A 14,576-nucleotide genomic window follows, 5' to 3' on the forward strand; every position below is an offset into this window, starting at 1 on the left:
CACTAGAACACTGTTTATTCCACTTTTTTTATTTTATTGCTTCCCACATTTTAAAACACCGCCATTACTTCACGCATGCGCAACATGTCGCAATGAAATGTGACCTCCGCGCGAGGGATATTAATAGTACGCGCATGCGCAAAATATTTCACTTAATAAGGCCCGACCTGTGTGCTTGACATTTTCGATCTTCTGCTACAATACACCATATCTCCATTGTTTTTTATTCTTTAAACCTCATATTTAGCACGAAACTGATGTAGTAAACAGCAACAAACTATTTCAATTATTGATTTGTGTACATTAAAAGAACGACACACTTTTTTATAAACAGATGTCGGATGTGCTTGCAAAATGTTTATATTTAACACTTTGATTAAAGGGAAGCAAATCTTATTGACGACTATACATTCAATACTGGGATTTGCGCCCTTAATGAGTTTGTAATAGCTGTGTTTCGTAATATTGAATAGTCTAATCTATGTTAATGTTTGCATGGTTATTTTACGAATAAACCCCACATTTGATACACACATATTAGTTTAGGAATGCTAGCGTAAATTAAACGACTTAAAAAGGATAATTGTATATTTTAGTGTCTGTTTTACAATTGAACTGTAATGCAAAAATGGATTGGATTGCAGAAAACAAATGCAATCAAGGGAATAGACACAGCTGCAGCGTGCCGTCTCTGCTGTTAGGCAGCACAAAATGAAAATTAGGGTCGCTGCACGGGAATTCAATGTTCCACGTAGTATTTTACATGGGCGTGTTGACGTGACACGCACAGGTCCAGTGAGCCTATTAAACGAAGAGTAAGAGGGGGCTCTTGTGAGTTATCGATTATACATGGCGGATCATGGTTTCCCTATGACACGAAACATAACCCGTGTGTATATTCGGGAAATCATTAAGCAAGGAGGTTGGTTCGATCATTTATATTTACAATTTAAAAGTCTGTAATCTTATTACGAATACTGTGCATGTAATTGAAATGTTTTACCCTTGACTGTTTCATTTACCCCGGACACGTATATTCCTTTATAATTATACGTCTTCAAAACACGGTCCCGCCCCTACATCACAGTTATTGTTGTATTATATGATATTATGTAGATTTACTTTCGAACTAATGTACAGGTAGGACATATCCGTACAAGGTGTCAGAGAATGGGCCGTCAGACGAATGGTTCCGAAAATTGTTTGCGCGCGACCCGGAACTTCAGGAACGGACGCCCGAGAGTTTGGATCCGGCACGTTCCTCAATGTCGAGGGAGGATTTCATATACCCATTCTTTGACTTTCTGGACAAAACCCTCACACAGCATGGTGTAAGAGATAAACCATCACAAGTAAGGTGTTTTATATTTTTAACGGGTCTATATCAACTGACATCAATATGAAATATTTATATGAATGTAGTGAAAATATAAGTTAGTTTTTTAAGGTTTTATTTTCATTATAAGTCTTGTTAATATCATTTATAAAATTATTTTACTTTAAAAAACATCGGAATTCAATTATAAACGAAGATAAACCTTTTCACTTACTGATAAAATGCTTAGTGCATTCACATCGTAAATTTCATTGCTTACACACTTACTTATACGTAATTAAGATATTCAACTGTGACGAGACCGGTTGGTCGGGAAAAGAAAAAGCCAAAGAGAAAGTTATTACTGGAAAAAGGGAGCACACCATCAGCCGGAAAGTTATTGGCGGTGGAGGAAACCATATAACCGCGCACCTTTGAGTTTGTGCAGATGGGCGGTTTCTCCCTACAATGATTATTTTCAAGGTAATTGTATTCTGTACAAATGCAATGAATTGTTTAAGCACTTAAATATTATCCAAGCTTAAACGCTTACAGATTATAAAATTGTAATAGAATATTTGAGCCTTGTTCTGAGAAAAATGGTCTTGACGCATGTGCGTAAAGTGTCATCCCAGATAAGCCTGTGCAGTCCGCCTAAACTTGATTTTCGGTAAGGAGAGACTTCCTTGAAACTTAAAATACCATACAAGCGGAAAGTTTCTTCCCTGATTATCCTGTGCCGACTGCACATGCTAATCTTGGACGACACTTTACGCACATGCATTTAGCCCAGTTTTCTCAGAACAAGACTCATTTTAACTCGAATGGAAACAATATGACAAAATATCAACCATGCATTTTTGTTTATAGTTGTGTACGTGATACATACATATACATGATTTTATGTCATGCCCAAGGTACTTGGGGATACATGTTTAAATTTGAACAATAATACAGGGTTCATGGCAACACACGCGTTTTACCGACGGCGTGCCAGACACATGGCTCTATGGGAGCAGCTCGACGGGGTATATCAACCATGAGTTGTTCCAAACATGGTTCATGAAAGGGTTTCTGACCCACTGTGGGCGAGCAAGGCCGGTTGTGTTGATCATGGACAATCATGACGCACACATTTCCCTACCAGTTATTGAGGCTGCCAAGGGGAACGATGTTGTGCTGATCGGGTTTCCCGGCGATACCACGCACATCTTGCAGCCGTTGGATGTGAAGGTATCTCAAACTCAATAGCATCCTAGTCAAGAGCCTAAATCGTTGAATAATTAATTAACAAGGCTAAACAATCAAATTAACATTGTACTCGAATGCATTTAGTCACATAAAAACACGTAAGGTAAATGAGGACTTACATAACAAGTGTTTTATTTGTATAAGCATTTTATTGATTGATTTTTAAAACACATTTTCAGATAATTGGCCCGTTAAAGACAGGAATGGCATCACTTGCGTCTGATCTGGGAATCGTTTGCCCGTCCTTGACTATAGGGAAATCCAAATACCATGTTTTACTGAAGTATGCGATGGACCGCATCACACCGTCTACCATCATGGGGGCATTTGTCAAAGCTGGTATCGTCCCACTAGACAGGGGAGCCATAGACGAGTCCCAGCTTATACCGGCAATGTTTCCCGCTGTGCAAAATATTAATGGTACAGTTTACCTACAAGATGATAATCTAAAATAGCGTATGTTTTAAAAATGATACACACATTGCACACATCCTCATATTTATTTATTTGTTTTTCATATTATGAACAAATGCGTTCTTTTTAGATGACAACTCGGCCCAGACATGTAAAGAATGTGGACCATTCACGGTTAACCCTACCATTCACGGTTAACCCTCTGGTCAAGGCCGGTCTAGTGCCCGATTTACTTGCTGACATTTTAGTACCACCAGCGTCAAACCTGCAGCTCAACGATATAAAAGAAGAATAGTTACCGAGGGACGAGTAATAAGTGGTGACGAAATACTGAAGGAGTTAATGGTACGGCGTAGGTATTTAATTACCATAATACAACACCATCCAACATTCAGGAGCAGTGCACATTATCTATGTACCACTGTACATTAACACTTATTTTGTCATTACTGTCTCGTGTCATATAAAATCGTATTACATGCAGTTAACAATGGTTTTCCTCCGATAGGAACGAGAGAAAACTGCCGCCGAGAAAGACCGTCGAGATGCGCAGCGAGCTTTGGAAGCCGACGAGAGGAAAAGGTTGAAAGAGCAGGAAGAAAGTGAAAAGATTAAGAGAAAAGAGGAACGTGTTGAAAAGCGATTGGCCAGGGAACAGGAACAGAAGAAAAATGCGGACGAGAAAAGGGATAGAGGGAAACTTGCTAACAAGAAGTTTACGTGTGGAGTCTGTGGTATGAGAGGGAGAGTGTTGGATGAGAGCAAGGGCATTGTGTGGTTCGAGTGTGATGAGAAAGTGTGTGGCAAATGGTACCATTTTGAATGTTTGCATCGTAGCGAGCAAGATTACTTGCGAGAGAGTATGGAAGAGGGAGAAAGCTGGTATTGTAAGGCATGTAAGCCATGGCTGTATTGTGAAGAGTGAATGGCTGTGTCCTTTGTGTTTCTCATGCACGAGATTCATGTAAGCTGCTTTTGACGTTTGGATGTATTGATTATTATAAAACATTATGTATTGAATGAAACACGTTTTTGGTATTAAATAATCATCATATTATAAATAATACAAATGCAATGATAATTTATAGCCTTGTTTCTCTACCAATATGAAATTATCTCACGTTTATTTATTAGTGCGATGACCGTACAACATTTTCAAAGAGACATCAAAAACGGATATTCTTGTATGCACTGATATTGGATTCCAATTGTAACCCTATTAATACACACTGAAGAATACATTTTGCATCATTAAATTAAAACATTCACTTGATTCTATCGTTTCAGTTCAGAAAAATATCATTTTAAACATAATTTGTTGCGATTTACTCAAATTATATAAATGTCCGGAAAATACTCCTGTATAGTGTAAAATAACATCCCTTTGAAGACCCCATTTGCGGGCCTCGTACATACGCATGCGCACATCAAAATACGACTTTGTTTACATGCACTTGTACATGACAAACACAAGATATATCGGTAAACTTTTCATGCCGTATTTTGCATTATTAAGGGAGTAATCCACAAAAAAACCTGAAACTCCGACAAATACTAGCTGACCAGTAGCGATAAATACATACAACACGGTTATGTCGTATATGCTTTTTTTCGTTTTGTTGGGGCGATTGCCTTCTGCAATTCGCCCCATAGGTAACATAATATACGTATACCGAAGAATGTTGTCCGTCACTGCATTTAACCACAATGCATTCAGATTCTGCATTCGCTTACAAAATAGATCCGATGAGCGCGTTCCATCTATTGCAACGTCTTTTCACTGTGGCATTAGCACCCGAGTAACACGCAGTCCTCATGGAAGGTGTATACAGCGACGAAATATCGGTTCAATACTGAACTATCTACACTTAACCGATACATCGCCAATCTCTTGCACGACGGTTACATTACATTCACCTCTGTGTTGGGCTCAGAACGGACTATTGTTATGAAAGCGTCTCATTCATGTCATGATCATACCAAACGTTCATCATTGAGGTTACAGTATACTAAGCAATCTCTTGCACGACGGTTACATTGCATTCACTGTATTAAAGAAAAACATCTCATACCATGATATCTTATATCAGTCTTAATTCATTATTATAAAATTGATATAGTGTTTTGATGTTAAAAAACCAACATACATACACACGTCGAAGCAATTCCTAACATCACTCAATAAACATTATGTTCAATTGTTTACATTTGTGAAGTGCGTGGAATGATTCCATCTGCGTAAATGGGCAATAAAATAGTTCCAAAGAGTTGCATTAAAACTTGCAAGTTTTTGCACGTTTTATCGTACATTTAAAAGTCATATTTCTTAATTTAATGCATGCGATCTTAAATATCCAATCAAATATACATTGCATGCGTTTGTTCGGTTTTAGCTATTTGGTAGACAAAATGGCACCCTGAGCCTTTCGCAGAGTTGTATGTGAGAGCAAGGAACGACAACTCTGCGTGGAGATTGATACATCGCATTTATGTCCTTTCGTTTTAAGAAATCAACTGCGTTCGTGATATTGGCGACACAATTTAATTACCATGCGCTAAATTTTTTACTGTAAAAGGAAACACCTCAATGTTCTCTGCGCTACGAAGTTTTTATATGTCAATTCGTCCGTGCCTTTCATGCCATTTTTGAACTTTTTTCCTTACACAGGAAATACATGTTGTGGTTGTCACTTTCACGGCAGCTAATTAATTTGCGTTAATGTTTTCCATGTAATCAAATCAATCTCGTTTATGTCGGTCCTAACAGTAGAACATTATCAACATTTATTTTTTTGTTCCCATAAACATCCCCGGAAACCCGATATGCTGTGAAAAGTTGGATGTGCTTGAAAAAGTTGCCGATACATTTTGCTGAATTTCGGTAGGGTAAGTAAATCCAGTTCTATAATTGTAAACTTAAAAGCTCATTATTACAGCTGAGTTACTTGCAGACTTTTCATACTTACTATTTGGTTACTGTTTGAAATAATTGTGGAGTAAATGATACTCTTACGAAGAAAACAAACACATAATGTCCTGAACACTTGCCCTGGACTCCCTCAATTGTTCAATCCCCATTGACTGTCATAGCTAATACACCTTATAAGAGCTAGATTTACCAATTAAAGGAAAACGCTGAACATTTTCGACATAAAAATGATAAAATATATAATAAATATTAATTAATAAATATGGTTGTATCCTTGAAAATAAATGTTTACATTTTGCATTTATCATTACCAAAAAAAAAACAAAAAAAACAGAAATTGAGGCGCGTGAATTGTTGGAGATATTTGCAAAGCTGTCAACGTTAAGTAATTTATCATTGATCAAAATTTAGTTCAGATTTATTAAAGTCTACCCATAATTGGAACTTTAGGCAGAAACTATTATTATAAATGTTTAGATTGCCTAACTGACGTTTATTTTTACCTGTAAGAATCAATTGCTTTACATTAACAATGATTTTCAAACAATACAAAAACAACAAAGGATACAAATATGCTGGCAATTAACTAAGCTTCAGAACAGAAATAATTAAGAATACTCGAAGTTCAGTGAAAATGTTCTAAAATGAATTAGAGTGGGCATAAATCAGCTGTATTAGCGAGCTTTAAGTTTATAAATGAGCGAGCTTTAAGTTTATAAATGAACTGCACTCCTGTCATATCTTGACATCTTTGGAACTGCACCGGGTCATATAATTTTTTCATCAGCATGTTGAATGTTAAGTCGAATTTCTCCACCAATACGATTTTTTTAAGAAACCCTGGCGGATATGTTACTTGGGGACATTGGTTGATACAATTTTTGGTGCAAAAACCTCACTGGGATACCTTTAAATAAATTTGTAAATTAAGTGCTAAATATGGGACAAATCCCTGCATAGTCGACATCAAATGGCCATATTTCAATAAATCCTGAATAATGATAACCAGGATTTTTCTAACATACATGATAATACCCCGTTTGCATATACCAAATAATATTTTAATTCAAAAATGCCTTTAAACAATTAAAGAACTGGATTTACTTACCCTACCGACATTCAGCAAAATGTATCGGCAACTTTTCCGAGCACATCCAACTTTTCACAGCATATCGGGTTTCCGGGGCTGATAAAGTCACTGTGTCGGTGTGACTTAAAATCCAGCAAATAAATTTACTGAATATATATTTGAATAATAATTGAATCTGCATGATTTATAGAAACTTTATGACAACATTTGTCTTCACGAAATCTCAGATACATGTAACACTAAGTCAGAGTAAAAATCTAGGTCACCAGTTCAAATGATAATCAAAATTGTATTCACAAACGTTCGCAGATATGAATTGGTACGTACGGCAATGTCTTGTTTTAAAAAGCTGCATTTACTTTTAACACTAATAGCTAAATTATAAATTATGTTTAAAGTCTCTATAACGCTCAAAATCAGCGAAAATTTTGTTTAGTATTTCGTAAAATAAAGTTAACACCTTAACAATCAGTGTTCCTTATAGCAATAGCCAAAATTTCAACGCTAGATGTGGTATGATTACATAGATTTTTGAAGATACAAAATGCTCTTTTTTATTTATTTGTGGCCACAATTAATTCCCGCCAATATATCTTTTCATACGACACACAAACACCATTTTAGTGTTCATGTGTCGTATGAATAGATATGCAAAACAATAATAAAAACGAGCTTTTTGTAACTACAAACATCTATTTTACCAGACCACATATGACGTTGAAATTTCGACAATTGCCATACGGAACACTGATTTTTAATTGGTTAAGTTTATTTTACGAACAATTGTACAAAATTTTCGTTGATTTGAATAGTAATGTTACTTTAAAGCCTGTCACCCTTCCTTAATGTCATCTGGTTTTTTTCAACAAAGGTGATTGGTTGGCATCACGGTGTATAATGTTTTTACCACCACATAGTTAGAGCAAAATCGCCCCACCAGTACTTTCAGTAATTTGATTATACTAACGGCTTACGTCATAGCTGTGCATGTTTATACTGAAAAATGATGTTAGTCACTGTGTGCGTGCACGAGTGTGTGCTTTCGTGCGTGCGTACGTGCGAGTGATAAAGCAATGTATACAAGCAATTTAACAATAAAACTTTTTATTTGCATTCGGTATTAATTGCCGGCTTGTGTAAAATTATCATATACCGGTTTGTTTCATTTCATCGTGCCTTGGAAAGATGTAATTGTGTTGCTATAACGAACAACTGAGTAATTTGCTTTTAATTTGTAATCATAACGAATGTATGTTCTCTTGTACTGTTTTTTTAATTAAATATGTTGTACATTTGTATTAACACGTACTTCCTTTTTGATGTATTCTGTTTTTCGCAGTTCCCTTCAGGGTTACAACCATGTTAAAACCCGAAGTGGTTTGCATCAACCATGTTAAGGCGGACAACGTGGTATTGTTTACTATGTGCTATATTAAATGTTCAATGGTCACTTGCCGTAAATAATAGCACGAATGAGTCCTATATTCGGTGGGCACCGACATATCTTGATCATGTTCGTCTATGTTTTATTATGATAATATTAATTTTAAAAGAGATGCTACTGTACGTGTATTAGTTCTTTAAAAAAAACTCTGTTGTTAATTACGGACCTTTATGTCTGAAAGTTAAGGTTGCTTTCAAAAAATGAAAATACACTGTGCAGTGATCGTTGTTACATATAAACAGTATTGTAGTGCTTTTCACGGGATACGTTATGAAAATATTTTTTAAAACAATCTTAGATGCACCATTAGCATTTAAAGAAACATTAATGTCTATCATTTTTTGTCAATAATGTTGAATGTACACATTTAAGGTTATGGTATTTTCGAGACGAATTATTTAAAGCTTTATAAATTGAAAGTCCATAATCATTTTAAAATGCGTAACTCCTAATTCATTCAGGTGTCAATTTTATAAAAGTAAATAACTTAATGCTCCGATACTTTGCACTTAATACATATTTACGAGGCCTATTATTATCATGATTTGTTTCCATTTAAGTTAACTAGGTATTGATCAAAATGCTGGTGCGTTCTGGATTAATTTTCATCGTGGCCTGGTTTGTGCCGCATGCAGGTGAGACTTTTTTAACGTTCATTCAATAACCGTACTCTTTATCAATATACATGTAGGCATAATTACTTTCTTATAACTTCGGGAGTGATAGTTTAATGTATATGTATAACCGGACATATCGATGACGATGATCATTGCTGTGAACAGACTTCAACTTGTAATAGCAATAGCAGTAAAACTAAATTATGTTGTGATACATGTTTACTTAAAATGAAAAAAAAAATTAAACATAATAAACATTTTTAATCAACACGCATTTGTAATTAACAGTGTCAGCGTCGATGTGCAGGCCAGTACTTCAAGTCGACTTTCCCATTATTGAACTTGGAGATGTTGCAAGTTTTACTTGTAGGGCATGCAATACAAATCCTGCACCAACGTTCATCGATGTTCGACATAACAGAAACCAGAGTTGTTTGTACAATATTCAATATAACTATACCGAATGCCCTGATTTGTCATGGGATGGAAACTATACTACGGACGAAGAGTTTTTGTTCATGTTTTCTATAAAACAGTTCACAGCGGAAAGGCAGGGTAGCTATGAATGCGAATTTCAAACCGGGTTTGCGTCTTTCCCTATCGACGTACTGCTGAAAGGTATTGATTTTAGTATAAAATACAAAACCATACTTGAAATATAATCGTATTGATTATGTTTTCTTCGTTCGATTGTGTTATTATTTTGATTTGCTAATGAGCTATGCAGACAATGTATGAAGGAGAAAGTATGCACGGTGTTTAACCCATTTATGCCTAGTGGACTCTCCCATCCTCCTAAATTGGATCAATTTATTTCCACAATTAGGGATGTCTAGTATATTAATTTCTATATTAAGAATATTTCTTAAAGAAATTCCTTTAAGCAAGCAGCGCAGACCCTGATAAGACGCCACATCATGCGGCGTCTCATCTGTGTCTACGCTGTTTGCCAAGGCCTTTTTAAATGAGTTAAGAAACCCGTCAGATAAAAACGAATATACATGTCTTAAAAACAATTTTAATGGCGTTGACATCAACATTGCAATGTAATTTTTAACCGTGCCTCTCGGTACAGCCGTACAGACGAAATTAAAGACCACAAAGTTAATTTACTCAGACATCAATAGCTGTATCGGGCATATGCGATTGTATACTGCTCATTTTTTAACCATAAGAAACCTCAATATTAACGATTCGCGATTACAAACGTGCACATGAATTGATGATGAAAGTCTTACTTAACGTGTTATATTAATCTAAATTAGTTACTATATGTATCAGAAGTAATGCAATGGCATGTAGTGCTCTCTTGCAACGCAGGTGACACTTTATGGAAATATTTTGTCGTATATCAATATTTTAATCCATGTTTACTTGATGTTATGAACATAAATGCACGAGATGTTTATTAATATTCTTTCATAATTCAATCAGCACTATAAAAAGAGAGTCGGGGCAAGAGCTCAACACACATGTGTTTGTTTATCGACGCGATCAAAATTAATAATTTCAACAATTATTTGGAGACATAATAGAGCTACTACTGTTTATGATTTGGTTTCCCTAAATTTAAAACAAAACGATGAATACTTCAATACATCTTTATAAAACATGATCATAGACAGATACGCCGAAATAAGCAAGCAGGTTACATAATGATTTAAAGTACCATGATCGTATGCCCGATTGTCTTTCCATGTTATTGATCCTTTATTAGCATCAGTAGCATCAGTAAATCATGTGTAAATGACTCAAGTATTTTGCCAACTAAAATCAAATCTTGAATGTAAGAATGTCCGTTTGAAATTTCCTATCAATTCGTTAATGCAATTTAATTCAACTGTCGACAATATGCCAGGAACAACTTTTTTCTAAACGATTCTGTTAGGATAATTCCATTTAATATTCGCCCTCAAATTAAACGAAAACACACATAGTTTATATTTATTTCTTAATGCCAATATTTGGGAATCAAAAGTAACATTATATGTGGATTTTGGAATTATTGTATGCTTCTGTTTAATATCGTTTAATTTAATGTTTGTCACAAGCAAAATGCTAACACACATTAATATATTTTTTCGGAATCGTTTTCATTCGAGATATGTTTAACCATGCTTATCACTAATAAAGCTGTGGTCCATAAAATATTTGATTTTCATATAACTGTATGTTGTTAAAGTTGAAATATGCACTGATTAGGTTAAAGGTGTTCAATAATGGTGCTCTATAGAGCATGTTCATTTGTTTCCTTTAGTTTGCATAACGTACCAATCACGGAGAAGCTGATGTTGTTTTTGGACTTTAAAATCCATTTCAGTACCAGTTACATCGGTGTATCTAACACCAGTATTCCAAAACGCATCTGTACTAGAACATCAAACAGAGCAATTCCACTGCAATGCATCTGGAAGACCGGCCCCAATAATCGAATGGTATATTGAGGATGTATCTGAGTTTGTGAATTATGATACAAACATAACTCACAATTCCTCTACTATCAGTAGCTCTTGCAATATTGATAACGACAATGTTACTTGCCTTAAAAGCACGTTAGCATTGTTAGTGGGTCCACACGATCAGGGTAAGCGTATCTACTGTAATGCATCCAACGGTATAAATGCGGTTACTTCAGATGTGAAGCCTGTCCTTAATGTACTACGTAAGTAACGCTTAGAAAATAACTGAATTGTATGATTCATGCATGTTGTTTTTATTGTGGATTGTTTAAACGTATGTTGAACATGTAACGGATAGAATATGTCACACGAATTAACAAAAACTCGACCGACAATGTTCCAGATCATCGTCATGATAAATTGCTATTATATTCATTCTAGTTCCTCAAAACAAAAATCATCACGCTATATAACTTAGGTCCATGCATACATAGACAAATGAAATTGTTGTGACGTTTTCATTTCATATTTTTCAACAATAACTGGCACTTAATCGAGCGGTAACTGTGGGTAGAGCTAAACCGTGTTGTAAGCGACGTGCGATTAAATGCTTCATAATGTTAATAAATGTTCTTCCTTAATTTAACGCTATAAAACTTTGTAGAGAAAAGTTACAACATTTATACGTTGGTTAACAATGATTCCAATTCTCATATGGTATCATTATAACACTTCTAATATTCGAAGCATTGTTCATGCCTTATTTGTTTGCAAGTCTTGTATAATTTTGAAAACAGATGTATTTGCCGATAATTGCAGTCAAACATATATCGTCTCACAACTTCAAAGAAAGTAAAATTCGCCAAAGACAAGCACTCTTGGAAAACAAAGTTTCGGATGTGATAGTTCGACGAAAGCCACGTACATAAACAAACTTACCCCCATCAATGGGTGCGATCGCTAAATCACGATTTAACCAGAAAGGAAAGGGGACTTTTTAAAAATAGGTACTTCTTTCTACCACGGAGGGATATAAACTGATTCAATGTAATGTAAGCTTAAACGTACGATTTTTATCTACAACATCGAAATAACGAGCTTCGCACTCGTTCTTGTATAACTTCAATACATGATGGACACGTTATCAACAAGAACTATTACGTGCGTTATGTTATACAAATGTTCTCCGAAATTTGTTATGACAACGTTTATATGCAGAAGTATACCACTGAAGTAGAGCTATCATATGTGGTATATTTTGCCAAAACGATTAGTGATAATAATGAATTGAATATGCGATATAATGATAATGTTAAATTAGGATAATGTATTGAAATACTTAGATTCCTGCTCTAACATGTTCATTAAAAATACCAAACGTATTATTTTCAAGAGGGTATGGTTGCGTTGATACATAACGGGCAATACACCCAGACCCTATCGACTATGTCTTAAAATATGCTTATATTTCCCTCCATTGAACATTTACTCATTATGATATTGGCGTTCACATACACAATATGCTCTGGTGTGAATATTTACAAAAAAGCCATGTATAATATTGTTCGACATAACAAAGTAAATGTAGCTATAGATGGTTAATAAGTATTATTATTTACGTAGCTTGTTAATGACTGTTATCACTGTTTAACACGGCCGACGACGGTGGTGATGATAGCAATGAAAATCTGAGAAAGCACATATGACATAGTTCACACATGTGATTTTACGGTCAATTATTTATCCCACGTTATTTACATATTTTATCTGTGACATACTGTTCAACAAACGTATGCGTCTCGAGTTTTAATATGTATTTATGGTCATAATTTTTATTGTTTGTGTATTGTCTTGCATTGACTTGTTTTCTTTTCTTATATGAACCATTTTCAAATTAAATACTTGCATCTGTGTAATTGCAGGTAAACCCACAAAGCCTATTATTGTAGTTTCGGGAAACGCTGTTGTTAATTTCAATATAAGCGTTGTTAAAGGTCAGTCATTAGACATGAATGGAACCAGTTCGGGAAATCCTACACCAACAATATATTGGCTTAGCCAATTAAAATATGAAATATTGGCAAATCCTTTGCGAATTGATAATATACAGATCAATGATGAAGGAGAATACAATTGCACGGCCAGGAACGACCTTAATACGTCGTTTGGAGATCATATCGATGGAGTTTCAACTACGGTGATTGAACTAATTGTACAATGTATGTTAAATATGTCTTAAATGCTGGATTATCTAACTGTATACATTTGCATGATTTATATGGATACATAGTGCATAGTAAGATAAAATTGTTCGAAAAGCTAGATTCTCGCCCTGTTTTTACCTTAGCATCAATAACGAAACCAAAATCACTTTATAAATATAGTTCCACCAGAACCACCACGGTGTCATGTGGGCGACACAAACATCTCATCGGGAACCGTGCGTGCAATCAAGGACAGGCCACTTGTAATCAATTGTTCTTCTTCAAGCAAACCAGCACCGATATACTATTGGTGGGTTTTACCAAATGGCACTAATGCAACGGGTAATTCTTTAACAATTCACAGTGTGCAAAACAATTTGAATAACATGTATCTGGTAAACGTCATGAACCAAATGGAGCCAACATTACATGCCCCAGTGCCAGGCTTCAACAGCACAAGCATCCAACTCGATATTCTGTGTGAGTATGAGTGTTTATTATTCTGGAATGTGCTTTTTGTATCTGATTGAGTAATGCATTTCTTCAATTATTTAAAATACATTATTAAGTTTGCATCGTTTGGCTTAGATTTTGTAAAATTAAATCTTTATTATGCTTGTAATGCTTCAAAATTAATTTAATGTTTACACTGCAGACCCACCATCAACACCTCAGCTGTTTTATGGCGGTGCCAACGGTTCAAATATAACTACAAATAGCATAGTCGTAATTAATGGCACTAATGTGAGTGTAAGCTGTCTCGCAACATCGAATCCTCCAGCAGTCCTTACGTGGTCTAATAATTCTCCTGACTCGATCCTTAACGTCACCATAGAGGATAATCAAACAAGAACTTGTAGTGCAACGACATACCTTGAACCTACAGGAACAAAAGCTGAAAATGTTACCACCA

The 14,576-nt window shown here is 35.2% G+C and overlaps 2 protein-coding genes across 5 annotated transcripts in view; both read left to right on the forward strand.

The window, feature by feature from the left end:
• The window catches only part of LOC127869263 (nephrin-like), a 39,229-nt gene that overhangs the window by 5,676 nt on the left and 18,977 nt on the right, over positions 1–14,576 (forward strand). For all 4 annotated transcript variants that reach the window (XM_052411651.1, XM_052411648.1, XM_052411649.1 and 1 more), the window contains exons 2-7: positions 9,004–9,078; positions 9,349–9,678; positions 11,381–11,722; positions 13,382–13,678; positions 13,844–14,143; positions 14,319–14,576. The exon at positions 14,319–14,576 is cut by the window's right edge and continues 27 nt beyond it. In XM_052411651.1, coding sequence (XP_052267611.1) covers positions 9,024–9,078; positions 9,349–9,678; positions 11,381–11,722; positions 13,382–13,678; positions 13,844–14,143; positions 14,319–14,576 — 1,582 coding nt within the window. In that variant the 5' untranslated portion in view covers positions 9,004–9,023. The remainder of the gene's footprint in view (positions 1–9,003; positions 9,079–9,348; positions 9,679–11,380; positions 11,723–13,381; positions 13,679–13,843; positions 14,144–14,318) is intronic.
• On the forward strand, positions 850–4,222 carry LOC127870136 (uncharacterized). Its single transcript, XM_052412792.1, has 6 exons — positions 850–922; positions 1,141–1,352; positions 2,273–2,548; positions 2,746–2,986; positions 3,111–3,325; positions 3,489–4,222. Exons 1-5 carry the CDS (start codon positions 850–852, stop codon positions 3,176–3,178), a joined length of 870 nt encoding a protein of 289 aa, XP_052268752.1. The 3' UTR covers positions 3,179–3,325; positions 3,489–4,222.

Source organism: Dreissena polymorpha, chromosome 2 (assembly GCF_020536995.1).
Source record: "Dreissena polymorpha isolate Duluth1 chromosome 2, UMN_Dpol_1.0, whole genome shotgun sequence".
Taxonomy (NCBI): domain Eukaryota; kingdom Metazoa; phylum Mollusca; class Bivalvia; order Myida; family Dreissenidae; genus Dreissena; species Dreissena polymorpha.